At 47.3% G+C, this 25,911-nt stretch overlaps 1 protein-coding gene across 1 annotated transcript in view; it reads right to left on the bottom strand.

Annotated features, from left to right (window-relative positions):
- Positions 1–25,911, bottom strand: part of VAV1 (vav guanine nucleotide exchange factor 1) — an 82,655-nt gene that overhangs the window by 28,510 nt on the left and 28,234 nt on the right. Inside the window, exons 2-12 of the mRNA XM_030807814.1 lie at positions 8,905–9,021; positions 7,532–7,590; positions 7,353–7,421; positions 6,910–7,018; positions 6,725–6,820; positions 3,608–3,676; positions 3,323–3,426; positions 2,018–2,117; positions 550–645; positions 233–301; positions 13–99 (exon numbers count right to left, since the gene is read on the bottom strand). Of these exons, the coding sequence (XP_030663674.1) occupies positions 13–99; positions 233–301; positions 550–645; positions 2,018–2,117; positions 3,323–3,426; positions 3,608–3,676; positions 6,725–6,820; positions 6,910–7,018; positions 7,353–7,421; positions 7,532–7,590; positions 8,905–9,021 (975 nt within the window). The remainder of the gene's footprint in view (positions 1–12; positions 100–232; positions 302–549; positions 646–2,017; positions 2,118–3,322; positions 3,427–3,607; positions 3,677–6,724; positions 6,821–6,909; positions 7,019–7,352; positions 7,422–7,531; positions 7,591–8,904; positions 9,022–25,911) is intronic.

The following is a 25,911-nucleotide window of genomic DNA, read 5'->3' as shown; positions in this document are numbered from 1 at the left end:
CCACCGCCTCACCAGATTCTCAATGGACAGCTGGAAATTGGTGATCTGCCGCAGTGTCTCGTTGTCTCGCTTGACCTCGTTCACGCACTGAGCCAGGTCCTGGGGAGGGGGCAGGGGTGAACCTGGTTCCCCAACAGCCGACCCAGGATCCTACCTAACCCCGGCTAGAGGATCAGCCCCACCAGGAGGGTGTCCGCAGCAGGTGAGTCACCAGCACCCTACACCCACTCACCCTCATGGCATCCAGGGCCAGCCGCAGGTTCTCCTTCTCCATCGCCTCCTGCGTGTGTTTCACCAGCTCCTGAGAGAACCAAGACGTCAGACGTCACCTGGGCCCCTCCCCTTCTCCCTGGGGGGAGGGCCTTCCAAACAATGCTAGCTCACCAGCTCCTGCATCGTACTGCTGACCCTGGAGGCTGAGACAGGACCCCAGTGACCCATCCCTGAGCGTCCTAGAGACCCAACCCCCAGAAGCCAGCCCCGTCCCCACTTTTATAGACACAGGAGGGTAGGTACGTGGAGCCCACGCCTCAGGGATGTGCCCGGCACCTGGAGAAGGAGGTGATACTTGAGAACTCGCTGCATAGGCACCATCAGCAGGTCCCGCAGGGTGAACCTCCCGTTGTTGGCTCGCTGAGAACATTCCTGGGGAATCAGAGAACGATGGGGAAACTGAGGCAGGTCCCAGCAAGAGCCAGTTGCAGGGTGGGTGCAGATAGATTTGAATAAATACGTGGGCAGCTCTCCACCCCAGAGCTGTGGGGATTTTTCTAGAGGCCAAAGCATCATATCTGCCCCCAAGGAAACAGGGAAAGGACTCCATGAGGTGGGGGCAGCTTGAGAACCACTGGAAGGAACTTTGGGAGGCCGAGGTGGGAGGATCACTTGAGGTCAGGAGTTCAAGACCAGCCTGGCCAACATGGGGAAATCCCGTCTCTGCTATGAAAAAAAAAAAAAAATAGCTGGCGTGGTGGCGGACTCCTGCAATCCCAGATACTCAGGAGACTGAGGCAGGAGAATTGCTTGAACCCAGGAGGCAGAGATGGCACTGAGCTGAGATCACACCACTGCACTCCAACCTGGGTGACAGAGGGAGACTCCATCTCAAAAAACAAACAAACAAACAAAAGCAACAGGAAGAGGCTGGGCACGATTGCTCACTCCTGTAATCCTAGCTCTTTGATTGAGAGGCTGAGGTGGGTGAATCACTTGAGCCCAGGAGTTTGAGACCACCCTGGACAACATGGTGAAACCCTATAATTAAAAAAAAAAAACAAAAAAAAAAAACACAAAAATTAGCCAGGAATGGTGGCATGCATCTGTAGTCCCAGCTACTCAGCAGGCCAAGGCAGGAGTTGGGAGGATTGCTTGAGTCCAGGAGGTCGAGGCTGCGGTGAGTTATGATCATGCCACTGCACTCCAGCTTGGGGGACAGAATGAGACCCTGTCTCAAAACAAACAAACGAACAAACAAAAAACACTGGAATGTGGCAAATGCTGCCTGGGATAGCGGTCTATTATTCTGCCTGCTGAGGGGGGCTGGAGATGGGGAGAGGGACAGGTCTGGAGAGCCCCCGTCCTCACCACCCCTGCCCTGTCTGTGTTTCCACCAGACAAACAGATCCAGGTTGAAGTTCAATTCAAGATCAGGTTCAGCCTGGGATCAGGGGTTGGTTGGAATTGGGGTTCAGTGAGAAGTGGGAGCTCAGCCCAGACTTGGGGTACAATCAGTGCTAGGGCTCAGCCCAGAGCTGGGGTTCAGTGTGAGATCAGAGCTCACTTCAGGGTCAGGACTTCACCCTGATATCGGGGGTCAGCCCAGACCCAGGGCCAGCCCATTTCTGTTCTTCTCCATTTCCTCTGCTTGGCTGGCTAGTACCTCCCTCCCTAGGCCTTTGATGGATCCCTGGCTGGGCTGCAGCAGAAAGTGGACCCTCTGCAACTCAGTGTCCTCCCTGCTGCCCCCAGGGCCTGGGGAGGAGTGGGAGAGGCCCCCCAGAAGTGGTCCGGCCCCCACCTCCAGCTTCATCTGCACGTCCTCCCGGGCTGCGGCCACACGGTCCAGGTGTTTGCTGGCTGACTCCACCTGGCTGCAGTAGCGGCCATAGACGAGGAACCTACAGGGAGAGGACAGGCCACCAGGTAAGGGTGGCTGGCATCAAGGTCGGGCAGAGGCTGGCGTCAGCCCTGGCCTTGCTCTTCCCAGCCGGAGAAGAAACGTGAGTCTCAGTTTCTCCATCTGTGAAATGGGCATAACAATAGCATCTCCCACGTGAGGCTATTGTAGCATTATCTCATTTAATGCTACAGTAATTTCACCATAGTACCTGGTATTGTCTCTGCCCAATGTTTATTTATTTTTTATTTTATTTTATTTTATTTATTTATTTATTTTTGAGACAGAGTTTCACGCTTGTCGCCCAGGCTGGAGTACAGTGGTGCGATCTCGGCTCACTGCAACCTCCACCTCCCGGGTTCAAGTGATTCTCTTGCATCAGCCTCCCAAGTAGCTGGGATTACAGGTGCCTGCCACCAGGCCTAGCTAATTTTTGTATTTTTAGTACAGACGGGGTTTTGCCATGTTGGCCAGGCTGATCTCGAACTCCTGACCTCAAGTGATCCACCCTCCTTGGCCTCCCAAAGTGCTGGAATTACAGGCGTGAGCCACCACGCCTGGCCTATTTTTATTTTTGAGACACAGTCTTGCTCTGCCGCCCAGGCTGGAGTCCAGTGGTGTGATCTTGACTCACTGCAACCTCCAATTCTCAAGCAATTCTCTTGAGTAACTGGGATTACAGGCGAACGCCACCATGCCCGGCTAATTGTTTTTTGTATTTTTAGTTGTATTTTAGTTGTATTTTTAGGCGATGGAGACAGGGTTTCACCATACTGGCCAGCCTGGTCTTGAACTCCTGACCTCAAATGATCCACCTGCCTCAGCCTCCCAACGTGCTGGGATTACAGGCATGAGCCACCACACCTGGCCAATGTTCCTTCATTTAACAAGTACTTATTGAGCATCTACTATGTGCCAGGCCCTGTGTGCATCCGTGTAGTCAACCCTCACCACCAGCCTAGGAGGCACATTCCTGTGACCCACTGATGTACAGTTGAGGAAGCAGAAGCACAGAGAGGTTAAGTGACTACCTAGTGCCACACAGCAGAGCTGGGGATTGAACCAGAGATGGGCAGCCCCTCGCCCAGGAGCACACAGCACAAAGCCCTCCCTGTCCAGTGGTGTCTGAGGGTAAGATCTCTCAAATGCCCAGCCTAGGCAAGGCAGAGTAACCCTACAGCTTCAGTCTGGCCAGCTGGGTCTCACCTCTCCTTGTATTTGATGAAGACCTGGTAGAGATTGGCTGCGCCAGGGGTGCCCAGGGCGTCCTTCATCTCCTTTAGGAAGTGAGTATGAACACGAAGCAGGTCCTACTCGGAAGGAAGGGTGAGGGCTGGGACCAGAGCCCAGGGCTCAGGGGGCCAGGCAGGAAAGGGTCACCCACCCATCCCATGCTGCTCAACTCCCAATCCCCGTAATCCAGGGACAGGTAGGGGCAGCAGGTTATCCGCACTAGACAGACCCAAGAGGGCTGGGGATCGGCTGGCTCACCTCAATGTTGATAAAGATTATCTCAATGTCTTGAGGTTTCAGGAACCGTTGCAGGGGCTTCAAGAAATGCTGCGGGGAAGGGAGAGAAAGATGACGGAAGATAAGATTCCCTCCTCCAGACCAGTCTCAGAGAGACAGGGGAAGGAGACACAGAGGGAGATAAAGAGAGGGAGCGTGTCCACACAAAAACTTGTACAAGAATGTTCACAGTGAAATTATTCATAATAATCCCAAAGCGGAAACAACCAAAATGCTTATCAGTGGGTGAATGGGTGTTTAAAATGTGGTCTGGCCAGGCACGGTGGCTCACGCCTGTAATCCCAGCACTTTGGGAGGCTGAGGCGGGTCGATCACGAGGTCAGGAGTTCAAGACCAGCCTGGCCAAGATGGTGAATCCCCGTCTCTACTAAAACTACAAAAATTAGCTGGGCATGGTGGCAGGTGCTTGTAATCCCAGCTACTCAAGAGGCTGAAGCAGGAGAATCACTTGAACCTGGATGGCAGAGGTTGCAGTGAGCCAAGATCATGCCACTGCACTCCAGCCTGGGCGACAGAGTGAGACTCTGTCTCAAAAAAAAAAAAAATGTGGTCCATCCATACAATGCAATATTATTCAGCCATGAAAAGGAATGAAGCTCTGACACAGGCTACAACGTGGATGAACCTTGAAAACACTGCTCAGCAAAAGAAGCCAGATGCATATAAACCACATATTATGTGATGCCCTTTATATGAAATGTCCAGAAGAGAGCAATCCACAGAGACAGGGAGTAAGCTCGTGGTTGCCATGGGCTGGGGGAACATAAGAGATTGAAGGGGAACAGCTAAAGAGTTTGGGGTTTCTTTGGGAGATGATGAAAATGTTCTAAAATTAAGGCCAGGAGTGGTGGCTCACACCCGTAATCCCAACACTTTGGGAGGCCAAGGCAGGAGGATCACTTCAGACCAGGAGTAGGAGACCAGCCTGGGCAACATAGCAAGACCACATATCTACAAAAAAAAAATTAAAGAATTAAGCAGGGCGTGGTGGCATGCACCTGTAGCCCCAGCTCCTCAGGAGGTTAAGGCAGGAGGATCACTTGAGCCCAGGAGTTGGAGGCTGCAGTGAACTATGATCGTGCCACTGCACTGCAGCCTGGATGGGAGAGCGAGACCCCATTTCAAAACAAAACAAATCAAAACAAAAGAAACAAAAAAGATCAAAACAAAACAAATGAAAATCTTCCAAAATTAGACAGTGGTGATGACTGCATAATCTTGTGTGTATGCCAAAAACCATTGAACTGTATACTCTAAATGGGTGGATTATATGTATATTAATGAAATCTCAATAAAGCTATTTTTAAAAGAAATGGAGAGGTGAGGATACAGAAAAAGACTGAGCCTGGGATAAAGAGCTACAAAGGAGAGAATGACACATGGAGGAAGAAAGTAGCGAGAGGAGACTCAGAGGGAAAAACAGACAGAGTGAGAGATAAAGAGAGAGACAGAGAGACAAGAGGAAGAGGCCCAGTGCAGCCTCCCAAAGGGCTTGGATCACAGGAGGATTGCTTGAGCCCAGGAGTTTGAGACCAGCCTGGGTAACATAGCAAAAAAATATATATATAATATATATTTTTATATATTATATATCTTATATATACTTTATATATATCTTTAAATAACGATATATATCTTTAAAAGATAGATATATAAGCCGGGCACAGTGGCTCACGCCTGTAATCCCAGCACTTTTGGAGGCCGAGGTGGGCAGATCACTTGAGGTCAGAGTTCGAGACCAGCCTGGCCAACATGGCGAAACCTTGTCTCTGGGCCGGGCGCGGTGGCTCACGCCTGTAATCCCAGCACTTTGGGAGGCCGAGGCGGGTGGATCACAGGGTCAGGAGATCGAGACCATCCTGGCTAACACGGTGAAACCCCGTCTCTACTAAAAATACAAAAAATTAGCCGGGCGTGTTGGCGGACGCCTGTAGTCCCAGCTACTTGGGAGGCTGAGGCAGGGGAATGGCGTGAACCCGGGAGGTGGAGCTTGCAGTGAGCCGAGATCGCGCCACTGCACTCCAGCCTGGGGGACAGAGAAAGACTTCGTCTCAAAAAAAAAAAAAAAAAAAAAAAAAGAAACCTCGTCTCTATTAAAAATACAAAAATTAGTTGAGCATGGTGGTGCATGCCTGTAATCCCAGCTACTTGGGAGGCTGAAGCAGAAGGATTGCTTGAGCCTGGTAAGCAGAGATTGTAGTAAAGCAAGAGCGTGCCATTGCCCTCTAGCCTGGGCAATGAGAGAGAAATCCTGTCTCAAAAAGAAAAAAAAGATAGATAAATAGATAAAGATATATATCTAATAGGTATATAAGATATATAAAGATATATATCTAATAGGTATATAAGATATATAAAGATATATATCTAATAGGTATATAAGATATATAAAGATATATATCTAATAGGTATATAAGATATATAAAGATATATATCTAATAGGTATATAAGATATATAAAGATATATATCTAATAGGTATATAAGATATATAAAGATATATATCTACATATGGATATATATCTGGTATATTAAAAATATATACCTATATAAAAAGATATATACCTGTATCAATATATCTACATATTATTTATATGTCATATATTTATATATTGTATATATTATTTACATATAGCTCTATATAAAAAACTATATATTTTATATCTTATAAATATCATATATCATATATTTATATTTTATACACATTATATGTTTATATTTATATATTTATATACTTTGTATATATTTATATATTTTCTATTTATATATATGTTTAATATATTTATTTTTTTTAATTTTGTATTTATTTTGTTTGTTTTTGTTTTTTTGGCTGCTCCTGCAGGCAGTGTCCTATACTATATATATATATATATATATATATATATATATATATGTCAGACTCATATTTATATATACATATGTAGGTCAGAGAAACTCAGAGACGGAGACAGTCACAGAAAGGAAAAGCGATGGGGGCAGGAAAAGCCTCAGTTGCCCACAGCGGCGGGACAGGTGGACGTGCACCTGCCGGCCCAGCTCCTGCGCATGCGCCTGGCAGGCGCTGGGTGGGAGGTGCCCACCTGCTGGATGGAGCCCAGCGTGTCCGTGTACTTCTCCTCCGTCTGCTGGATCTCCCGCAGGCAGCAGCAGCGCTTGTCATACTCTGTCATCTTGGGCTGAGAGCGAGGGGAGAGGCCGGTGTTGGGAGGCCTGGGGCTGCCCCCCGCCCGCGCCCTCCCCAGGCCCGACCCTCCACCTCACGCACCGGCATGGACACGGGCTCCGAACGCATGAGGTCCTCATAGATCTCGTCGCCTTCCGTCTCCTCATTCTCCACGCAGTCATACAGGTCCTCATCCTCCTCCACCGTGTCGCTGTGGGTTGTGAGGTCAGGGATCCCTCGGACCTCTCCCAGATCAGAGCAGGGTCCCCTCAGACCCCAGGGCAGGGCTTTGTCCCCTCAAGACTCCCAGGGTGGGACCTCAGGCCCCAAGGGCAGGCCATGTCCCCCAAGACTCCAGGGCAGCGCCATGTCCCCCCAAGACCCCGGGGCAGGGCTGTGTCTCCCCAGACTCCCAGGCAAGGTTGTGTGCCCCAGACACCAGGGTATGAGCTTATTTCCCGAAGGGCAAGGCCATGTCCCCTCAGACCCTCCACCCCCAGGACGGTGCTCCAGTGAGCTGTACGGCCACAGGCCTGAGCACTCACTCGATCTGGTCGGACAGGCCACTGTAGATGTCTTCATCACCTACACTCTCCTCCTCGGTGGGGAAGGGCCTGGGGGGTCAGGAGGGTGTGAGCCAGGGGCCTGGGGGCTGGGTAGAAGTGGGGCTTCAGGGAGGGAGAGGACTGGGGCTAAATGGCCCAAGGCCCAGGTGGTTACTCACATGATCCCCCTGTTCTGGGCGATCGGGGTCCAGGACAGAGCAGACAGGGTGTAGATAACCTGTGAAGGGGCAGTGGCCACTCAGTGAGCCCCTCATACACCCCCACGGCAGAACACAGCTTCCAGCTGCAAGACTGTCTGAGGCACTAGACCCCATGCCTCTTGGGAGCCTAATTCAGGATTTTCTCTACCTCCCATTCCCATACCATCGTTCCCTCAAATGAGCCCCACCCTTTGCTCCTTTCTTTCTTCCTTCCTTCCTTCCTTCCTTCCTCTTTCTTTCTTTTCTTTCTTTCTTTCTTTCTTTCTTTTCTTTCCTTCTTTCTTTCCTTCTTTCTTTTTCTTTCTCTTTCTTTCTTTCTTCCTTCCGTCCTTCTTTCTTTCCTTCCTTCTTCCCTTCTTTCCTTCTTTTCTTTCTTTATTTCTTTTTTCTTTCTCTCTTTTGTTCTTTCTTCCTTTCTTCCTTCCTTCCTTCTTTTCTTTCCTTCTTCCCTTCTTTCCTTCCTTTCTTTCTTTCTTCCTTTCTTTCTTTCTTTTCTTCTTTCTTTCTTTTTTCTTTCTCTTTCTTTCTTTTTCTTTCTTCTTTCTTTCTTTTTCTTTCTTTCTTTTTCTTCCGTCCTTTTCTTTCTTTCTTTTCTTCCTTTTCTTTCTTTCTTTCTTCCTTTCTTTCTTTTTTCTTTCTCTTTCTTTTTCTTTCTTTCTTTTCCTTCCTTCCTTCCTTCCTTCCTTCCTTCCTTCTTTCTTTCTTTCCTCCCTTCTTCTCTTTCTTTCTTTTCTTTCTTTTTCTTTCTTTTAACAGAGTCTCACTCTGTCGCCCAGGCTGGAGTGCAGTGGCGCAATCTCTGCTCACTGCAACCTCAGCCTCCCTGGTTCAAGTGATTCTCCTGCCTCAGCCTCCCAAGTAGCTGGGACTACAGGCGCCGGCCACCACACCTAGCTAATTTTTTGTATTTTTAGTAGAGACAGGGTTTCACTGTGTTATCCAGGGTGGTCTCGATCTCCTGACCTCGTGACCCGCCCACCTCAGCCTCCCAAAGTGCTGGGATTACAGGCGTAAGCCACTGCGCCCGGCCCTCTATCTTTCTATTTAATCCTCATAGCCACTCAGAGAGGACAGGGTGACAATATTCCCATATTTCAGATGACAAACGGGGGGCTCAGAGAGGCACAGCCACGTATCCAAGGTCACACAGCAAGTGTCAGAGCAGGAACTGAAACCCAGTTCCACGTATACCAAGCCAGTGCTATTTGCACCTTGTATATGGCCTGGTCTGGCTTGTCTGACTGTCCCCTGACAGCCCTTAGCTTGCTCAGTGTAGATGTCAATGGAAATGAACTGAAACTCGGTCTTTGGGCTTCAAGTGCCCAGCTCACCTTGCCAAAATCCTGCACATCAAAGAGGTCAAAGGCTTCAAAGAGCTCGCTCCGCTTGAGGCCAAACTTCTCACAGCAGGTGGACAGGAAGGTTCTAATGTTCTTAAGGCACAGGAACTGTGAGGAGACAGAGAAATGAGGGTGGGGGAGGATGAAAGGGCAGGGGAGAAACTGACCCCCAGGCCACCTGGCTTGGGGACTGGTGTGGAGGGGAAATGAAAGCACAGACCCCCTTCCATAAAATTGCATTCTCTTCTGATAAAGATTAAGCTGTGCATGATCCAGATCTATGCTCTGAACGTTTTTGTTCGCTTAAAATTCACAAAAGATAAAATTAATCACTAACAGTTAAACAAATGTGGTATATCCATAAGATGGAATATTATTCAGCCATAAAAAGGAATGAAGCACTGATTCATACTACAATGTGGATGACCTCAAAAACATTTTGAACTACTCAGGAGGCTGAGATGAGTGGATCGGTAAGCCCAGGAGTTCGAGCCTGCAGTGAGCTATGATGGCACCACTGCACTCCAGCCTGGGCAACAAAGCAAGACCCTGTCTCAAACAAACAAACAAACAAACGAACAAAAACCCAGGCCTCCTGCCTCCACCTCCCAGGTAGCTGGGACTTCAGTCATGTGCCACAACACCCAGATAATTTCCGTATTTTTTGTAGAGACAAGGTCTCGCTATTTTGCCCAGGCTGGTCTTGAACTCCTAGACTTGAGGAATCTGCCCGCCTTGGCCTCCTAAAGTGCTGAGATTACAGGTGGGAGCCACCATGGCTGGCCATCCCTAAACTTTTTTATTTCATGAGCCAAAACATTCCTTTTCTTGTTTAAGTCACTTTAGATTCGGTTGCCATGGCCTGCAACCAAAAAGATATTAAGTAATGAAACAGCCGGGCACATGTAACACGGCCCCAGCTTTTGAGTATCTGGAAAAAGAAAAAGAAAGAAAGAAACCTTTGTATTCTTGCATTTGCCAAGTATTGGCTCATCCAACGTCCCAACAGGTTCAGCACTCTCTGAGGTTCCCCAGATCCTGAAGGATTCTAACCAGGCTTCCATCCACCAGCCTCCCGCAGCTTGTAGACTTGGCCTCTCCCACAGCCCCCAACATTCTCCATGAAGTCAGTGTGAACCAAGAGTCCTAAAGCAGACTCGTCAGTAGAGTTGGTTAAAATCCATCTTCCAAAGCCACGTATTGCATGCATCAATTTATATGAAATGTCCAGCACAGGCAAATGCACACAACAGAATATTACTGAGCCATAAAAAAGGAGCAAAATACTGTTCCACACCATGACATGGATGAACCTTAAAAACATGCTCAGTGAAAGAAGCAAATCACAAAATGCCATGTATTGTACAATTCTATTCATAGGAAATGTCCAGAATAGTTCTGAGACTAAAAGTCCAAGATCAAGGTGTCAGTAGGGTTGGTTTCTTCAAAACACAGGTCCCCTTCTGTGATATGAAACAGCACATCACGAAGTGTTTTCACAGATAGCTCGTTTCTAGTTTTTAGGACTGGATATTCATATGTTCCTATAAAGGCTCAATAGGTTCAGAAACATAACTTCTTAGATTTTACAAAAAGAGTGTTTTGAACTTGTTGAATCAAAACACAGGTTCCATTCTGTGATATAAAACAGCACATCACAAAGTGTTTTCATGGATGGCTTGTTTCTTTTCTTTCTTTTTTGGGAGGGGATGGAGTCTCACTTTGTCCCCCAGGCTGGAGTGCAATGGTGCGATCTTAGCTCACTGCAACCTCCGCCTCCCAGGTTCAAGCAATTCTCCTGTCTCAGCCTCCTGAGTAGCTGGGATTACAGGCACCCGCCATCACACCCAGCTTATTTTTGTATTTTTAGTAGAGATGAGGTTTCACCATGTTGGTCAGGCTGGTCTTGAACTCCTGACCTCAGGTGATCCACCCACCTCGGCCTCCCAAAGCGCTGGGATTACAGGCATGAGCCACCGCGCCCGGCCAGTTTGTTTCTACTTTTTAGGACTGGATATTTGTAGGTTCCTCTAAGGGCTCATGTCAGTAGACAGCCACCTTCTCCCTGCACTGTGACGTGGTCTTGCCCTGCCTGTGTACCCTAGTTTACTCTTCTTATAAGGACATCAGTCAGAGTGCATTAGGGCCCACACAGATGACCTCATTCTAACCGAACTACCTCTGTAAATACTCCATATCCAAATACAGCCACATTCTGATGTACTAGGGGTTAAGGCTTCAATGTATAAATGTTGGGGGGACACAGTTCAACCCATAGCACACAAGAAAGTGTATTCCAAGAAGAGAGAACAGCGCATGCAATGGTCCTGAGGCAGGACCTTGCCTAACATGTTGAAGGAACAGCAAGGAGGCCCATGTAGCCAGGACAATGGATGTGTGCCACCACATCCAGCTAATTTTAAAAATGTTTTTGTAGCCAGGCGTGGTGGCTCACGCCTGTAATCCCAGCACTTTGGGAAGCCGAGGCGGGCGAATCACGAGGTCAGGAGATCGAGACCATCCTGGCTAACACGGTGAAACCTCATCTCTACCAAAAACACAAAAAAATCAGCCGGGCGTGGTGGCAGGCGCCTGTAGTTCCAGCTACTCGGGAGGCTGAGGCAGGAGAATGGCGTGAACCCAGGAGGCGGAGCTTGCAGTGAGCCGAGATTGCGCCACTGCACTCCAGCCTGGGCGACAGAGCGAGACTCCGTCTCAAAAAAAAAAAAAAAATTTGCAGGGACAGCAGAGAGTTTCATTATCTTGACCAGGCTGGTCCTCAAGCAATCCTCCTGCCTCAGCCTCCCTAAATGTTGGTATTACAGGTGGGAGCCACAACTCCCAGCTGAGCCCACTTTCTTGACCACAGCCTTTTCTCTTTACCTTGTGTGTAGTGGAAGCTGGCATGAGCTTCCACCCACCGTGCTCTCAATTTTAGCATGCTACAGAGATAACATGGACTCCTCCCAGCAACTCTTCAAGGTAAGTAATATTATTATCCTCATTTTACAGACAAGGAAACTGAGGTGAGACACACAGCTGGGATGCAAACTCAGGCAGCATGACTTCCAAGCCTGTGTGTAACCATTATGCCACAGCTGTGTGTGCGAATTGATCTGGCACTTAGTGCCTGTTGTAACCCTGTTTCTCACACTTCCATTTGCAGAATGTATCATCTTCTCAATTGCTGCCACAGGCTATGTAACCCATTGCGTATGGAACATGAACTTTAACTCTTTTGTGTTTAAGAAGAGAAATTTACATCCTCCTACAAAATTAAGCTCATGTGCTACAAACAGAAGCAACTGTATGATGGGTGTCATGGCTCATACCTGTAATCCCAGCACTTTGGGAAGCCAAGGCGAGAGGATCACTTTGAGGTCAGAGGTTTGGGACCAGCCTGAGCAACATGGAGAGACACTGTCTCTACAAAAAATACAAAAATTAGCCTGGTGTGATGGCCAGTAGTCCCAGCTACTCAGGAGGCTGAGGCAGGAGGATCACTTGAGGCCAGGAGGTAGAGGCTGCAGTGAGCTATGATCGCACCCCTGCACTCCAGCCCAGGCAACACAATGAGACCCTGTCTCAAAATAAATAAATAAAAGAAGAAGCAACTGTAGAATAAATATGGTTCAAACATTGTTATTAAATTCTAGGTAGATTCTGTTGCCTGCCCAAGGCTCTGACCCAAGACCTGTTCTCTTTTTGTCAAAAAGAGAAATTTGCAACAGAGACACATGAAAGATGCCATAACAACTCAACACTCATTCCTGATCAAAAGAAAGAGGGGGAAAATCTCTTGGCAAAGTAAAAATGAAAGGGAACTTCTGTAACCTGATAAAGAAGGCCTTCAAAAAACGTAGACCGAAACACTATACTTAATAATGAGATGTTGAAAAGATTCCCTTTGAAATCAGAACTACACAACCTGCTATCACCATTTCTATTCAACATTGTATTGAAGATCTCAGCCTGTACTGCAAGACAAGACAGAAGGAAAAGGGAAAGAAGGAAAGAAAAGAAAGAAAGAAAGAAAGAAAGAAAGAAAGAAAGAAAGAAAGAAAGAAGGAAGGAAGGAAGGAAGGAAAGAAAGAAAGAAAGAAAGAAAGAAAGAAAGAAAGAAAGAAAGAAAGGCAGACAGTAGTCGTTTTTGCAGAAGAAGCAATCGTCAACATAGAAATTCCCAAAGAATATACAGATAAATTGCTAAAATTAATAAAATCATTTGGCAGTGTGGCTGAATACAAAATCAATATACAAAGTGTACTAAGTGTCAGTACATAAGCAAAAATAACTCACAAATTAAAAAAAAAAAATTTGTGAAATCCTAGAGTAAGCAAAACTAACCTATGATGATAGAAAAATCAGTGGTTGCTTCCGGGGCAAGAGGGAAGGTAGAGATTGACTCAGAGAGGCCACAAGTGATGGAAATGTTCTGTTTTGATAAGGGTGTGGATTGCACAAGCGTCCACAGTTGCTAGAACTGATTGAATGGTAAAATGAAGAATTTAGCATTTCACATAGGGAAATCAGACTTTGATTTTAAAAGGATACTACTATTGACTGTAGCCTAGAAGATGTGAAACAAAACTACATAAAGCTAGTGACCTAAACAAAATAGAATGTATACCAGTTCCTTTCTAGCAAGACTCAGTGTTTTGTTTTATTTTATTTATTCATTCATTGATTTATTTTTAGCAACAGGGTATCACTCTGTTACCCAGGCCAGAGTGCAGTGGCACGATCATAGTTCACTGTAATCTTGACCTCTTGGGCTCAAAAAATCCTCCTGTGTCAGTCTCCCAAGTAGCTGGGACTACAGGCATATGCCACCATACCTGGCTAATTTTTTTTAAAGATTTTTTATAGAGACAGGGTGTCACTATATCACCCAGGCTGGTCTTCAACTCCTGGTCTCAAGTGACTTTCCCACCACAGGCTCTCAAAGTGCTGAGATTACAGGTATGAGCCACCGCACCCAGCCCCATGACTCAAGTTTTAAAATCTTCAATTCTCTCCAAAATTGAGCTATAGATTTAATTCAATTTCAATTAAAAACCCCAGAATGGTTTTTCATTGAACTTGACATACAAATCCTAAGATTTGTACAGAAAACCTCAGTCATGAGTCACCAATATACTCCTACAGAGGGAAAATAAAGGGTATGAGTCCTACCGAATATTGACACCATAAATCTACAGTAATTAAGACAATGTGCTTGTAGTAGCCAGCCTCCAAGATGGCCCCCAATGGCCCACAGCTCCTAGTATTCATACACAAGTTAAAATGCCCTTTTGTAATCCCCTCCCACATTGAACCAAGACTGGCCATGTGTCACTAAAAGAATAGGGTGGAAGTAACAAGATGTGAGTTCTCAAGACTACATAATGAAACGTATCGAAGCTCCATTTTGGTCTCTTGGACCACTCACTGGCCACCATGTTGTGAGGCCACTCAATCAGTCCTGTGGGGAGCCCCAGGTGGTGAGGAGCTGAAGTTCTATGTGACCCAGCCACTCAGGAAGTAGACCCTCCAGCTAAGGCCTTCAGATGACTGCAGCCCCAGCCAACATCTGTGCGCAACCTCATTAGAAACCCCAGTGGGAACTGCCTAGATGAGCTATTTCAGAATTCCTGACCCAAATAATACATAAGCATAATAAATGGTTGTTTTTTACAATTAAGTTTGGGGATAATTTGTTACTTAGCAATAAATAGGTAACATAAGGATAAAGGCAAATGAACCAACATGAAGGGTTTATGCCTACTGTGTCATGTTGTTGTAATTCAATTATATAACTCATAAAAAGGGCTGGACGTTTCAAGTTCTGGAAATTATCATTATCATCATGATAGTGATATCATTATCACCACCATCATCACCATCACCATACTCGTCATCACCATTCTCATCATCATTGTCATTACTATCACCATCACCATCATCATTACCATTATAACCATCACCACCATCATTACCACAATCATATTCATGACCATGGCCATCACCACCATCATCATCATCACCATCATCATCTTAGCTCCAGCTGGGAAACCCAAGAGCATTCACCAACCCATCAATTTTTGTATTTTTGGTTGTTTTTGTTTCTGTTTTTGTTTTGAGATAGAGTCTCCCTCTGTCGCCCAGGCTGGAGTGCAGTGGTGTGATCTTGGCTCACTGCAACCTCCACCTCCCAAGTTCAAGTGCCTCAGTCTCCCGAATTGCTGGAATTACAGGCGCCCACCACCGTGCCCTGCTAATTTTTGTATTTTCTTTTTAGTAGAGACAGGGTTTCACCATGTTGGCCAGGCTGGTCTTGAACTCCTTACCTCAAGTAATCTGCCTGCCTTGGTCTCCCAAAGTGTTGGGATGACAGGCGTGAAGCACTGCACCCAGTCAATTTTTGAAACTGGAAAAGACCTTAGGTATTAACCAGCTTCCAATCTTCATCACTCATCACTCAGAGAGAGAAACCCAAAGAGTGAGAAGAAGGGTTTACTCAAGAGCACAAATCAAACTGAGTGTTACTGCCTCCAAGCCCTTAGTTCTATTCCTGCTGTCTACCTCAGGCAGAGGCCACTAAAGATCCACCAAAATTCATGCTTTCTCTTCCATAATATGGAATTGCTGCTGGAAAATGCCTACCCAGCTAAGGACTGCATTTCCCATCTCTCCTTGCATGTGGATGCAGTCATGTGACTGCTTCTGGCCAATAGAATAGGAGCATTTGTCATATGCATCACTTTCAGGGCACTGTATTTAAGGAGAAATTACTTCTCCATACCTCCTCTCTCCCTATTTTCTGCAGGCTGAGACTCTAAGGAATGGCAAAACCGCAAATGAAAGTAGCCTGGGTCCCTTAATTACTCTGTGGGGAAAAGTCCCCCAACCTGGAACCAGAAGCACATGCATTGTACTGTTTTGTGTACAAGAAATAAATTTTTACCATGTTAAGTCACTGAAATGTCTTGTTTGTTACAGTAGCTGGTGTTGTCCTAATGAAGTACCCTTTGGGCCAGAGTTAGCTGTGATGTGTCCGTCTGATCCTCAGAAACCTCATGGATCTCCATTCCAGCTTCTCTTGCCAATTCTTACAGTAATTATATGCAGGGAGATGAATAAAGGACTGATGTCTGGGCTAAAAGTTCCTCTCCTATTTGCCTGGTGAACTCCTACTCATCCTTCAAGGCCCGTCTCCAATATTTCTCCTTCCAGGAAGCCTTCCCCAATGTCTTCAGCCAAGCAGAGTCCTCATCCTCCCCCACACTGCAGCCTCCCTTAACATGATGTCCCTCCTCAACCCAGGCCTGACAACGAAGACGCCTGTGCTGGGCTCTCTCCAGACAAAGTCAGGACCTAGGGTTGAGTCACCTCTGAATCCTGAACACCACGTGGTGGCATGCAATAGTGCCCAATACAATTTATTGAATAAATAAATGAGGCTGGGCATGGAGACTGATGCCTATAATCCCAGCACTACGGGAGGCCGAAGAGGGTAGATCACTTGAAGTCAGGAGTTCGAGACCAGCCTGGCCAACATGGTGAAATGCCGTCTCTACTAAAAATACAAAAATTAGCCGGGCATGGTGGTGCATGCCTGTAATCCCAGCTACTTGAGAGGCTGAGACAGGAGGATCACTTGAACCTGGAAGGTGGAGGTTGCAGTGAGCCGAGCTCGTGCCACTGCACTCCAGCCTGGGCAACAGAGCAAGACGCCATCTCAAAAATAAATAAATAAGTAAATAAATAAATAAATAAATAAATAAAAATGAATAACACGGTAACTAGAAGACAGTCTGTAACTCTGTTCCAGACCAGGACCAAGGTTTTGGAACAACAGTTGAAAGCAAGCCTTTTCATTGCAATCCATTTCTTTGCTTACAGCTGGGGAAACAGGTTCATTCTTTCAACAATGGGCACCTCAAACTTAACAGGTCCAAGACTGACATCATTGCCAGTTCAAACTTGCTCTCCTCCCTCCAGCCTCTTCATCTAACAATGCCTCCATCACCACCCAGCAATCTGGCTTACGAACCCAAGATGATTTTCAACACTCCCCAATCCTTCAGAATCAAGTTAGAGTTTTTTTGAGACAGCGTTTCACTCTTGTCGCCCAGGCCAGAGTGCAATGACGTGATCTCAGCTCACTGCAGCCTCTGCCTCCTGGGTTCAAGCAATTCTCCAGCCTCTGCCTCCTGAGTAGCTGGGATTACAGCCTCCCGCCACCACGCCTGGCTAATGTTTTGTATTTTTAGTAGAGGCAGGGTTTCACCATGTAGGCCAGGCTGGTCTCGAACTCCTGACCTCAAGGGATCCACCCACCTCTGCCTCTCAAAGTGCTGGGATTAAAGGCATGAGCCACTGCGCCCGGGCAAGTTAGAGTAATTTCATAGGTGATCGTCTACAAGCCAGGAATGAATCTAAGTGTTTTGAAAGTCGGGTTTATTTTTATTTATTTCTTTAGAGACAGGGTCTCACTCTGTTGCCCAGGCTGAAGTGCAGTAGTGCAATCTGCAGCCTTGAGCTTGGGCTCAAGCAATCTTCCTGCCTCAGCCTCCTGAGCAGCTAGGACTATGGGCATGCACCACCACACCTGGCTAACTTTTTATTTGTAGTGATGAGGTCTTGCTCTGTCACCCAGACTGGAGTGAAGTGGCACAATCATAGCTCACTGCAGCCTCCACCTTTTGGGCTCAATTGATCCTCTTGCCTCAGCCTCCTGAGTGTTGGGACTACAGGCATGCACCACCATGCCCAGATAACTTTATTTTTATTTTTATTTTTTGTAGAGACAGGGTCTTATTATGTTGTCCAGGCTGGTTTCGAACCCCTGGCCTCAAACAATTAGCTCGTCTTGGCTTCCCAAAGTGCTGGTATTACAGGCATGAGCCACTGTACCTGGCTGGAAATGGAGAATTCATTGAATCCATTTCCAGTCAATCAATAGATCATTCAGATTCTACATCCAAACTATCTCTTACATCTAAGCTCTTCTCACCATCCCCGTTCCCAAATCCTAGAGCAGCCACCACAGTGATCACCTTTGTGGCTGCAACAGCCTCCTCAGTGATCTTCCTGATCCGTTTTATACTTGTCTCAGCCCACCTTCATACAGCAAATCTAACCACGTCAATCTCCTCTTGAAACCTTGCCATGGTTCCCCCATCATCCTCAGCACAAAGTCCAACCTCACCACGGCCCCTGCTGACTTCTGTGATGACTCTACTCTTTTTTTCTCACTTACATCTCCCACCTCTGCTCCAGCCAGGTAGAAATGGTTGCCACACGCTAAATGCAACCTATTTTACCATCTCTCGTCTCCAGGTCTCGTATATAAGGTTGCCTCTGCCTGAATGCCCTTTGTGGTAGATTACAAATACTTTCCAGCCCCTACCATCCAAAGAGAGAATTGCCGGGTATGGTGGCTCACGCCTGTAATTCCAAGACATGATTAGGAGGATTGGGTGGGGTGGGAGAATTGTTTGAGGCCAGGAGTTCAAGACCAGCCTGGCAACAAAGCAAGCCCCCGTCTCTACAAATAAATTTAAAATTAGCCAGGCGTGGTGGCACATGCCTGTAGTTCCAGCTACTCAGGAGGCTAAGGATCAATTGAGTCCAGGAGTTTGAGGTTGCAGTGAGCTAAGGTCAAGTCACTGCACCCCAGCTTGGGTGACAAAATGAGATCCTGTCTCAAAAAAAAAAAAAAAAAAAGAGGTAGAATCTAAGTCTTCATCTTTTGTGTCTAGGTTGGTCTCGTGACTTGCTTTAGCCCATAGAGGGTTTGCAACTTCTCCTGTTGCTTTCTTGGAATACTCCTGCCAAATTCAAGCACTCAGGCTAAATTGCCAAAGGATGAGAGACGGTGTGGAGCAGAGACAAGCACCTAGCTAAAGGTACCCTACACTGATCAACTGGCCAACCAGCAGATATGTGAATGAGGCCCTTCTAGACTACCTACCCCAGCCAGGTTATTAGCTAACCACAGAGATCACCTATCTGCCCAGATAATTTACCAAATGAATTGGAATAACAAATGTTGTCTTTAAGCCATTCCATTTCAGGGGACTGTTTGTTGCACAGCAAAAGCTAACTGATAATGTGCAATGCCAGGTTGCGTTCTTAAAGGGAGGAACATTCTAGCCCCTTTATCTGGCTGGCAAGTGAGTATGGTGATAAGTATTCTTGGAAACTGAGGACAAAGGAAATTCACAGGTGGCGGGACAACAGAACAGGAGGAGCTCGTCTTCGGCACTGTAGAAAGGACGATGACAGCCTTGGACTGATTAAGCTGAGATTATTGCATAAGAAATAAATAATCTTCAGTTTTATTTAAGTCATTGTTACTTTGGTTCTCTGCTACACAGAGTGACTTACCTCCCAGTTTGCCAAGGATGACCCAAGTTTATGCCTGTTGTCCTAGGGTAATTATTGGGGAGGAGAGAATTGGTTGGGGGTTTTTTGAACTTTTTTTTTTTTTTTTTTTTGAGATGAAGTCTCACTCTTGTCACCCAGGCTGGAGTGCAATGGTGTGATCTTGGCTCACTGCAACCTCCGCCTCCTGGGTTCAAGTGATTCTCCTCCCTCAGCCTCATGAGTAGCTGGGATTACAGGCACCTGCCACCACACCTGGCTAATTTTTGTATTTTTCGTAAAGACGCGTTTCACCATGTTGGCAAGGCTGGTCTCAAACTCCTGACCTCAGGCAATCCATCTGCCTCGGCCTCCCAAAGTGCTGGGATTATAGGCTTGAGCCACTGTGCCCGGCCTTTTTTTTTCTAACTTTTTTTTTTTTTTTGAGACAGAGTCTCACTCTGTCACCCAGGATGGAGTGCAGTGGCACAATCTCGACTCACTGCAACTTCTGGCTCCCGGGTTCAAGCGATTCTCCTGCTCAGCCTCTTGAGTAGCTGGGATTACAGGTGCATGCCACGATGCCCAGCTAATTTTTGTACTTTTAGTAGAGATGGGGTTTCACCATCTTGGTCAGACGAGTCTCGAACTCCTGACCTCGTGATCTGCCCACGTCGGCCTCCCAAAGTGCTGGGATTACAGGCGTGATTTAAACTTCTTTTTTAAAGACAGGGTCTCACTCTGTTGCCCAGCTGAGTGCAGTGGCGTGATTACAGCTCACTGCAGCCTCCACGTCCTGGGCTCAAGTGATCCTCCCACCTCCACCTCCAGAGTAGCTCCCAGTACCAGCCTGCTGGTACTGGTCTATCGTCTGTTAGGAACTGGGCCACACATCAGGAGGTGAGTGGTAGGCAGGTGAGCTAGCATAGCTTCATCTGTGTTTACAACCACTCCCCATTGCTCACATTACCACCTGAGCTCCACCTCCTGTCAGATCAGCTGCAGCGTTAGATCCTCATAGGAGTGCAAACCCTACTGTGAACCCCACGTGAGGGATCCACCTTGTGCACTGCTTATCGGGAATCTAGTGCCTGATGATGTCACTGTCTCCCATCACCCCCAGATGGGATCAACTAGTTGCAGGAAAACAAGCTCAGGGCTCCCACTGATTCTACATTATGGTGAGTTGTATACTTATTTTACTATACGTTACAATGTAATAATAATAGAAATAAAGGGAACGATAAATGTAATGCATTTGAATCATCCTGAAGCCATCCCCCCTAACTCTGGTCCATGGAAAAATTGTCTTCCACAAAACTGGTCCCTGCTACCAAAAAGGTTGGAGACTGCTGCTCTGTAGGTTTAGATGATAAATTAATCTCTACCTAACTGTTACAGTAGCCAAACCTCTATCCTAATAAATACACAGCATTGATTACAACAGGCTGTAACTGTGTGAACAGATCATGGAATCTCAGTAGGCTGGGATCACCATGACAGCAGAAACAAGTTCTTATCAACCATCACATTCCCTGCTGTTGGGACACAGTAGACAAATCAGTGAGGGTTGGTGGAAAGAACGAACATATTCATTAACTAATTATGCATACATCAATACCCCCTCCTCTTTCTCTTCTAGCAACATGGGCTGAGAGGGGCTCCACCCCCAGTTCCAGTCAATTAGCATGGCCCATCCCCTTGCCTATGGCTATTGGTTCAGAGATTAACACATGACCCACCTCAGACCAATGAGAGAGTGCAAATCCCGGATCTTAAGCTCCAGCTTCCGGGACAGTGATTTATTCTCCCCTCTGTTGGTCAAGGGTGAGGTTACGTGGTCTGGAGCAACTGCATCTACTTTGCTGCCATGAGTGGGAGATCCTAGATTTACAAAGCTGGAAAAGGAATCCATCACAGAGACATGCAGTCCTTGATGACATTGCTGGAGCTACTGAATGAAGCCATACTTAAAACCCACAGAAGAGTTTGCTTCTCTTCCAAAATGGCATTGAGAAAAAATTTTTTTCATTAGAAAAATTGTCTTCCATGCATGGTGGCTCACGCCTGGAATCCCAGCACTTTGGGAGGCCACAGCAGGTGAATCATGAGGTCAGGAGTTCTAAACCAGCCTGACCAACATGGTGAAACCCCGTCTCTACTAAAAATACAAAAATTAGCTGGGCGTGGTGGAATGCACCTGTAATCCCAGCTACTCGGGAGGCTGAGGCAGAAGAATTGCTTGAACCCTGGAAGCAGAAGTTGCAGTGAGCCGAGATTGTGCCACTGTACTACAGCCTGGATGACAGAGTGAGACTCCGTCTCAAAAAAAAAAAAAAAGCTTCATTTACAAAAACAGGTGGCAGGCTGCATTTGGCCCACAGGTCATGGTTTGTTGACCTGTAATTAGGTTTTCTGTCATTTGCAAACTTCTTGGGGCATACCCACTGCCTTGATGGAACACCAGACCTTGTTAGACGGGAGGAAGTTGAGGGAATCAGCCCATAAACCCCTCTAGCATCCAAGACACTTCCATCAGAGGCTCCACACTGATCTTCCTTCCTTTCTTCCTTCCTTTTTCCTTCCTTCCTTTCCTCCTCTCTTTTATTTTCTTTTTTGTTCATATATATGAATAAATATTACTATATATAATATATGTGTGTGCATGTATATATACACACATACATACGTGTGAGCTGTATAATTATTTCATTATATATTACAATGTAATAATAATAAAGTGAACAAGAAATGTAATGCGCTTGATTCATCCTGAAACCATCCCCCCAACTCATATGTGTGTGTGTAGATATATATGTATGTGTGTATATATATGTGTGTGTGTGTGTATATATATCTGTAGAGATGGGGGTCTCACTATATTGCCCAGGCTGGTCTTGAACTCCTGGGCTCAAGTGATCCTCCTGCCTCAGCCTCCTAAGGTGCTGGGATTACAGATGTAAGCCACCACGCCTGGTCTACTTTCTTTGTTTTTGTTTTGTTTTGTTTGAGATGGAGTCTCGCTCTGTGGCCCAGGCTAGAGTGCAGTGTTGTGATCTTGGCTCACTGCAACCTCCACCTCCCGGGTTCAAGCAATGCTCCTGCCTCAGCCTCCTGAGTAGCTGGGATCACAGGTGTGTGCCACCATGCCCAGCTAATTTTTGTATTTTTAGTACAGATGGAGTTTCACCATGTTGGCCAGGCTGGTACCAAACTCCTGACCTCAGGTGATCCGCCTGCCTTGGCCTCCCAAAGTGCCGGGATTACAGGCATGAAGCACTGCACCTGGCTTTACCACCCCTTTCCATGGCAATTACCTGATCACCCAAAAGTTACTACCCCTTCCCTAGAAATTTCTGCATAAACTGCCCCTTACTGTACATGTAATTAAAAGGAGGTATGGGCTGGGCGCGGTGGCTCACGCCTGTAATCCCAGCACTTTGGGAGGCTGAGGAGGGCAGATCACAAGGTCAGGAGATCGAGACCATCCTAGCTAACATGGTGAAATCCTGTCTCTACTAAAAATACAAAAAATTAGCTGGGCGAGGTGGCAGGCACCTGTAGTCCCAACTACTCGGGAGGCTGAAGCAGGAGAATGGCATGAACCTGGGAGGCAGAGCTTGCAGTGAGCTGAGATCATGCCACTGCACTCCAGCCTGGGCAACAGAGCAAGACTCCATCTCAAAAAAAAAAAAAGGAGGTATGGGAATGGCACAGTGTTCATGCTTGTAATCCCAGCACTTTGGGAGGCCAAGGCAGGCAGATCACCTGAGGTCGGGAATTCGAGACCAGCCTGGCCAACATGGAGAAACCTCATCTCTACTAAAAATACAAAAATTAGCCAGGTGTGGTGGCAGGTGCCAGTAATCCCAGCTACTCAGGAGACTGAGGCAGGAGAATAGCTTGAACCTGGGAGGCAGAGGTTGCAGTGGGCTGAGACCACACCATTGCACTCCAACCTGGGCAACAAGGGCAAAAGTCCATCTGTAATAATCACAATAATATTCCATTGTCTGGATGTACCACAGCTTATTTATCCATATGAGGAAGTAGGTGGAACTTGACTCCGGAGGTGGGGCTCAGACAATGGACCAAATTGAGGACTAGCTAAAACAGGGCTGGAGCAGAAGCACCTTTCCATAACACATGCCCACCAGTGTGCCATGGCAGTTTGCCATTGTGATGGTAACACCAGCAGCTACTACTCCTTTCCCATGGCAATGACCCGGCAACCCAGAAGTTACCACCCTTTTCCTAGAAATTTGCATAATCTGCCCTTTAATTTGCACATAATTAAAGTGGGTATAAGTATGACTGCAACATTGACAACTCGGGGCTCACAGCCTGTGGGGTAGCCCTGCTCTGCAACAAGCAGGACTTCTGCAACTGCCGCTGTGCACTTTCACTTCAGTAAAAGCTGCTGTCTAACACCTCCAGCTCACCCTGGAATTCTTTCCTGGGCAAAACCAAGAACCCTCCCAGGCTAAGCCCCAATTTAGGGCTTGCCTTGCCCTACATCACATTCACCTACCGAAGGACATCTTTGTTGCTTCCCAGTTTCAGCAATCATGAATAAAGCTGCTACAAAGACTTGCGTGCAAGTTTTTGTGTGGACATAAATGTTCAACTCGTTTGGGTAAATAGAGGACCTCAATACCTAGTACCATGTCTGACACTAGTAGATGCTCAATAAAATCTGTTGAATGAATAAATCTCCCTTTGACAGAGGAAACAACTGAGGCTCAGAGAGGGGATACTGCCCATCCAGGACCACACAGATAGGAATGGAGAACCAGATACCAGCACTGTGAGCCCAAAGTCTGTGCCTCTAACCTCTGTACAACACTGCCTCTTTGAACCACACTAAGCTGCTCCTGGTGCCTCTTAGAGACTGGCATAATGAGGGCGGTCATGGGCAGGCAGGTCACCAGAGACAATAGAGCAGATGGCTGTGTCTGTGGCTCAGGGGAGGAAGTTCCCTCCTGACCTCAGGGAGATCAGCTGAACCCGGAGACAGCTTCCTTCCAGTCATGTGATGCCTCAAAGAGGGGAAAGGGGGCATGATTCATCCCCTCTCCCGGATGCGGTGGGGCCAGCTAAAGAAAGGGGCTCCATCAGACAGCAGCAGTGACTGCAGTTAGACCACCAGAAAGGACTTCCCGGTCGCCTGAAGAGTGTGAGGAAGTGGCAAAGGACAGGAGGTCCTTTAAACAAACGTAGGAGGGGCATATGAGGACGGTTCCTCCCTGCTGGGGGCAACCCCCCTCAGTGCCCCTTTTCCTTCCTCCAGGAAGAGGCGGGCACCCATTGTGCTGGCATCTTGCCCATATGCAAATCAGCACCCAGGCGCACTGCGGTGAACCCTGCCTGAGGTTCCTTCTTCCCCCTTTGCCAGCCAGTCTCCCATCAACAAAACCCCTGCCCAAGATGAAGAAAGAGCCAGAAAGGTCCGCTGGCTTTCCACGCTCCTTCGGGGAAGCAGTGTGCAGGGACAGAGGCCTCTGGGGTCTGAGAGAAGGGACCCAGAGCCAAGCATGACGGCAGCAATCAACTCCCCACCCCCACCCCAGCCCCAGGGAGCCGGCCGGAAACCGGAAATGCCTGTTACCAGAGCTTGGTTGGGGAGATAGAAAAAAGGGTGGGTGGAGGGGCCCTTTGCATTCAACCCATCAGCCCCTTAATCAGGCAACCTCAAGCTCCCGAGGGTTCCCAGAGAGGGCGGGTGTGCTGTGCACCTTTTCAAAGCTCCGAAGCGGGGGTGCAGAGTGTGCACGCCTCATCCTAGCCCTCAAACCCTTCTGTGAGGAAGCCTGTCTCTCTTCTGCCCCATCCTCTACCACCCCAGCACACACTCCACTTTTCAGCACCGGTGGGAGGGTCAGGCAGATCTGGTTCAACTCCCAGACCAGCCCAGCAAGTTGAGGGAGCTTGGATGGGTCATTTTGCTTTCCATTGATTCAGTTGACTCCTCTGTACATCGGGAATGAAAATACTTGACCAAATGTTTGCGGTAGAGCCTGGTGTGAAACCCAGCACCCCAGACCCGGTCATGCATTAATTCAGCAAGCATGTGTGGAATGCCTACTGCACGCCAAGCACCAGAACCTAGTGGTGGTCAAGACAAACAGAGCTCTGCCCTTACAGGGCTTATGTAATCCAGCCAGGAGACAAACACTGAGCAGACAGCAAGGTGAATAATTGATGATGAGGGTGGTAAGAGGGTGTGCCGGGAAGCACAGAGAGCTATGGTACCTGGTTAAATACAGGAGGCACCTGGTAAGACTTTGGGGTGGTACAGGAGAGAATGGTGCCATGCAGGCGACAAAGAGATGGTGAGTGGCTGGGTACGGTGGCTCACGCCTGTAATCCCAGCACTTTGGGAGGCTGAGGTGGGCGGATCACTTGAGGTCAGGGGTTCAAGACCAGCCTGGGCAACATGGTGAAACCCCGACTCTACAAAAAATACAAAAAAAGAAAATTAGCAGGCGTGGTGACAGGCGCCTGTAGTCCCAGCTACTCTGGAGGCTGAGGCAGGAGAATCACTTGAACCTAGGAGGCGGAGGTGGCAGTGAGCCAAGATCACACCACTGCACAGCCTGGGCAACAGACCGAGGATATCTCAAAAAAAACAAAAAACAAAACAAAAAA

Source organism: Nomascus leucogenys, unplaced genomic scaffold (assembly GCF_006542625.1).
Source record: "Nomascus leucogenys isolate Asia unplaced genomic scaffold, Asia_NLE_v1 Super-Scaffold_241, whole genome shotgun sequence".
Classification (NCBI taxonomy): Eukaryota; Metazoa; Chordata; class Mammalia; order Primates; family Hylobatidae; genus Nomascus; species Nomascus leucogenys.
Note: the sequence above shows the minus strand (reverse complement) of the source record. Positions and strands in the feature narration are given on the sequence as shown.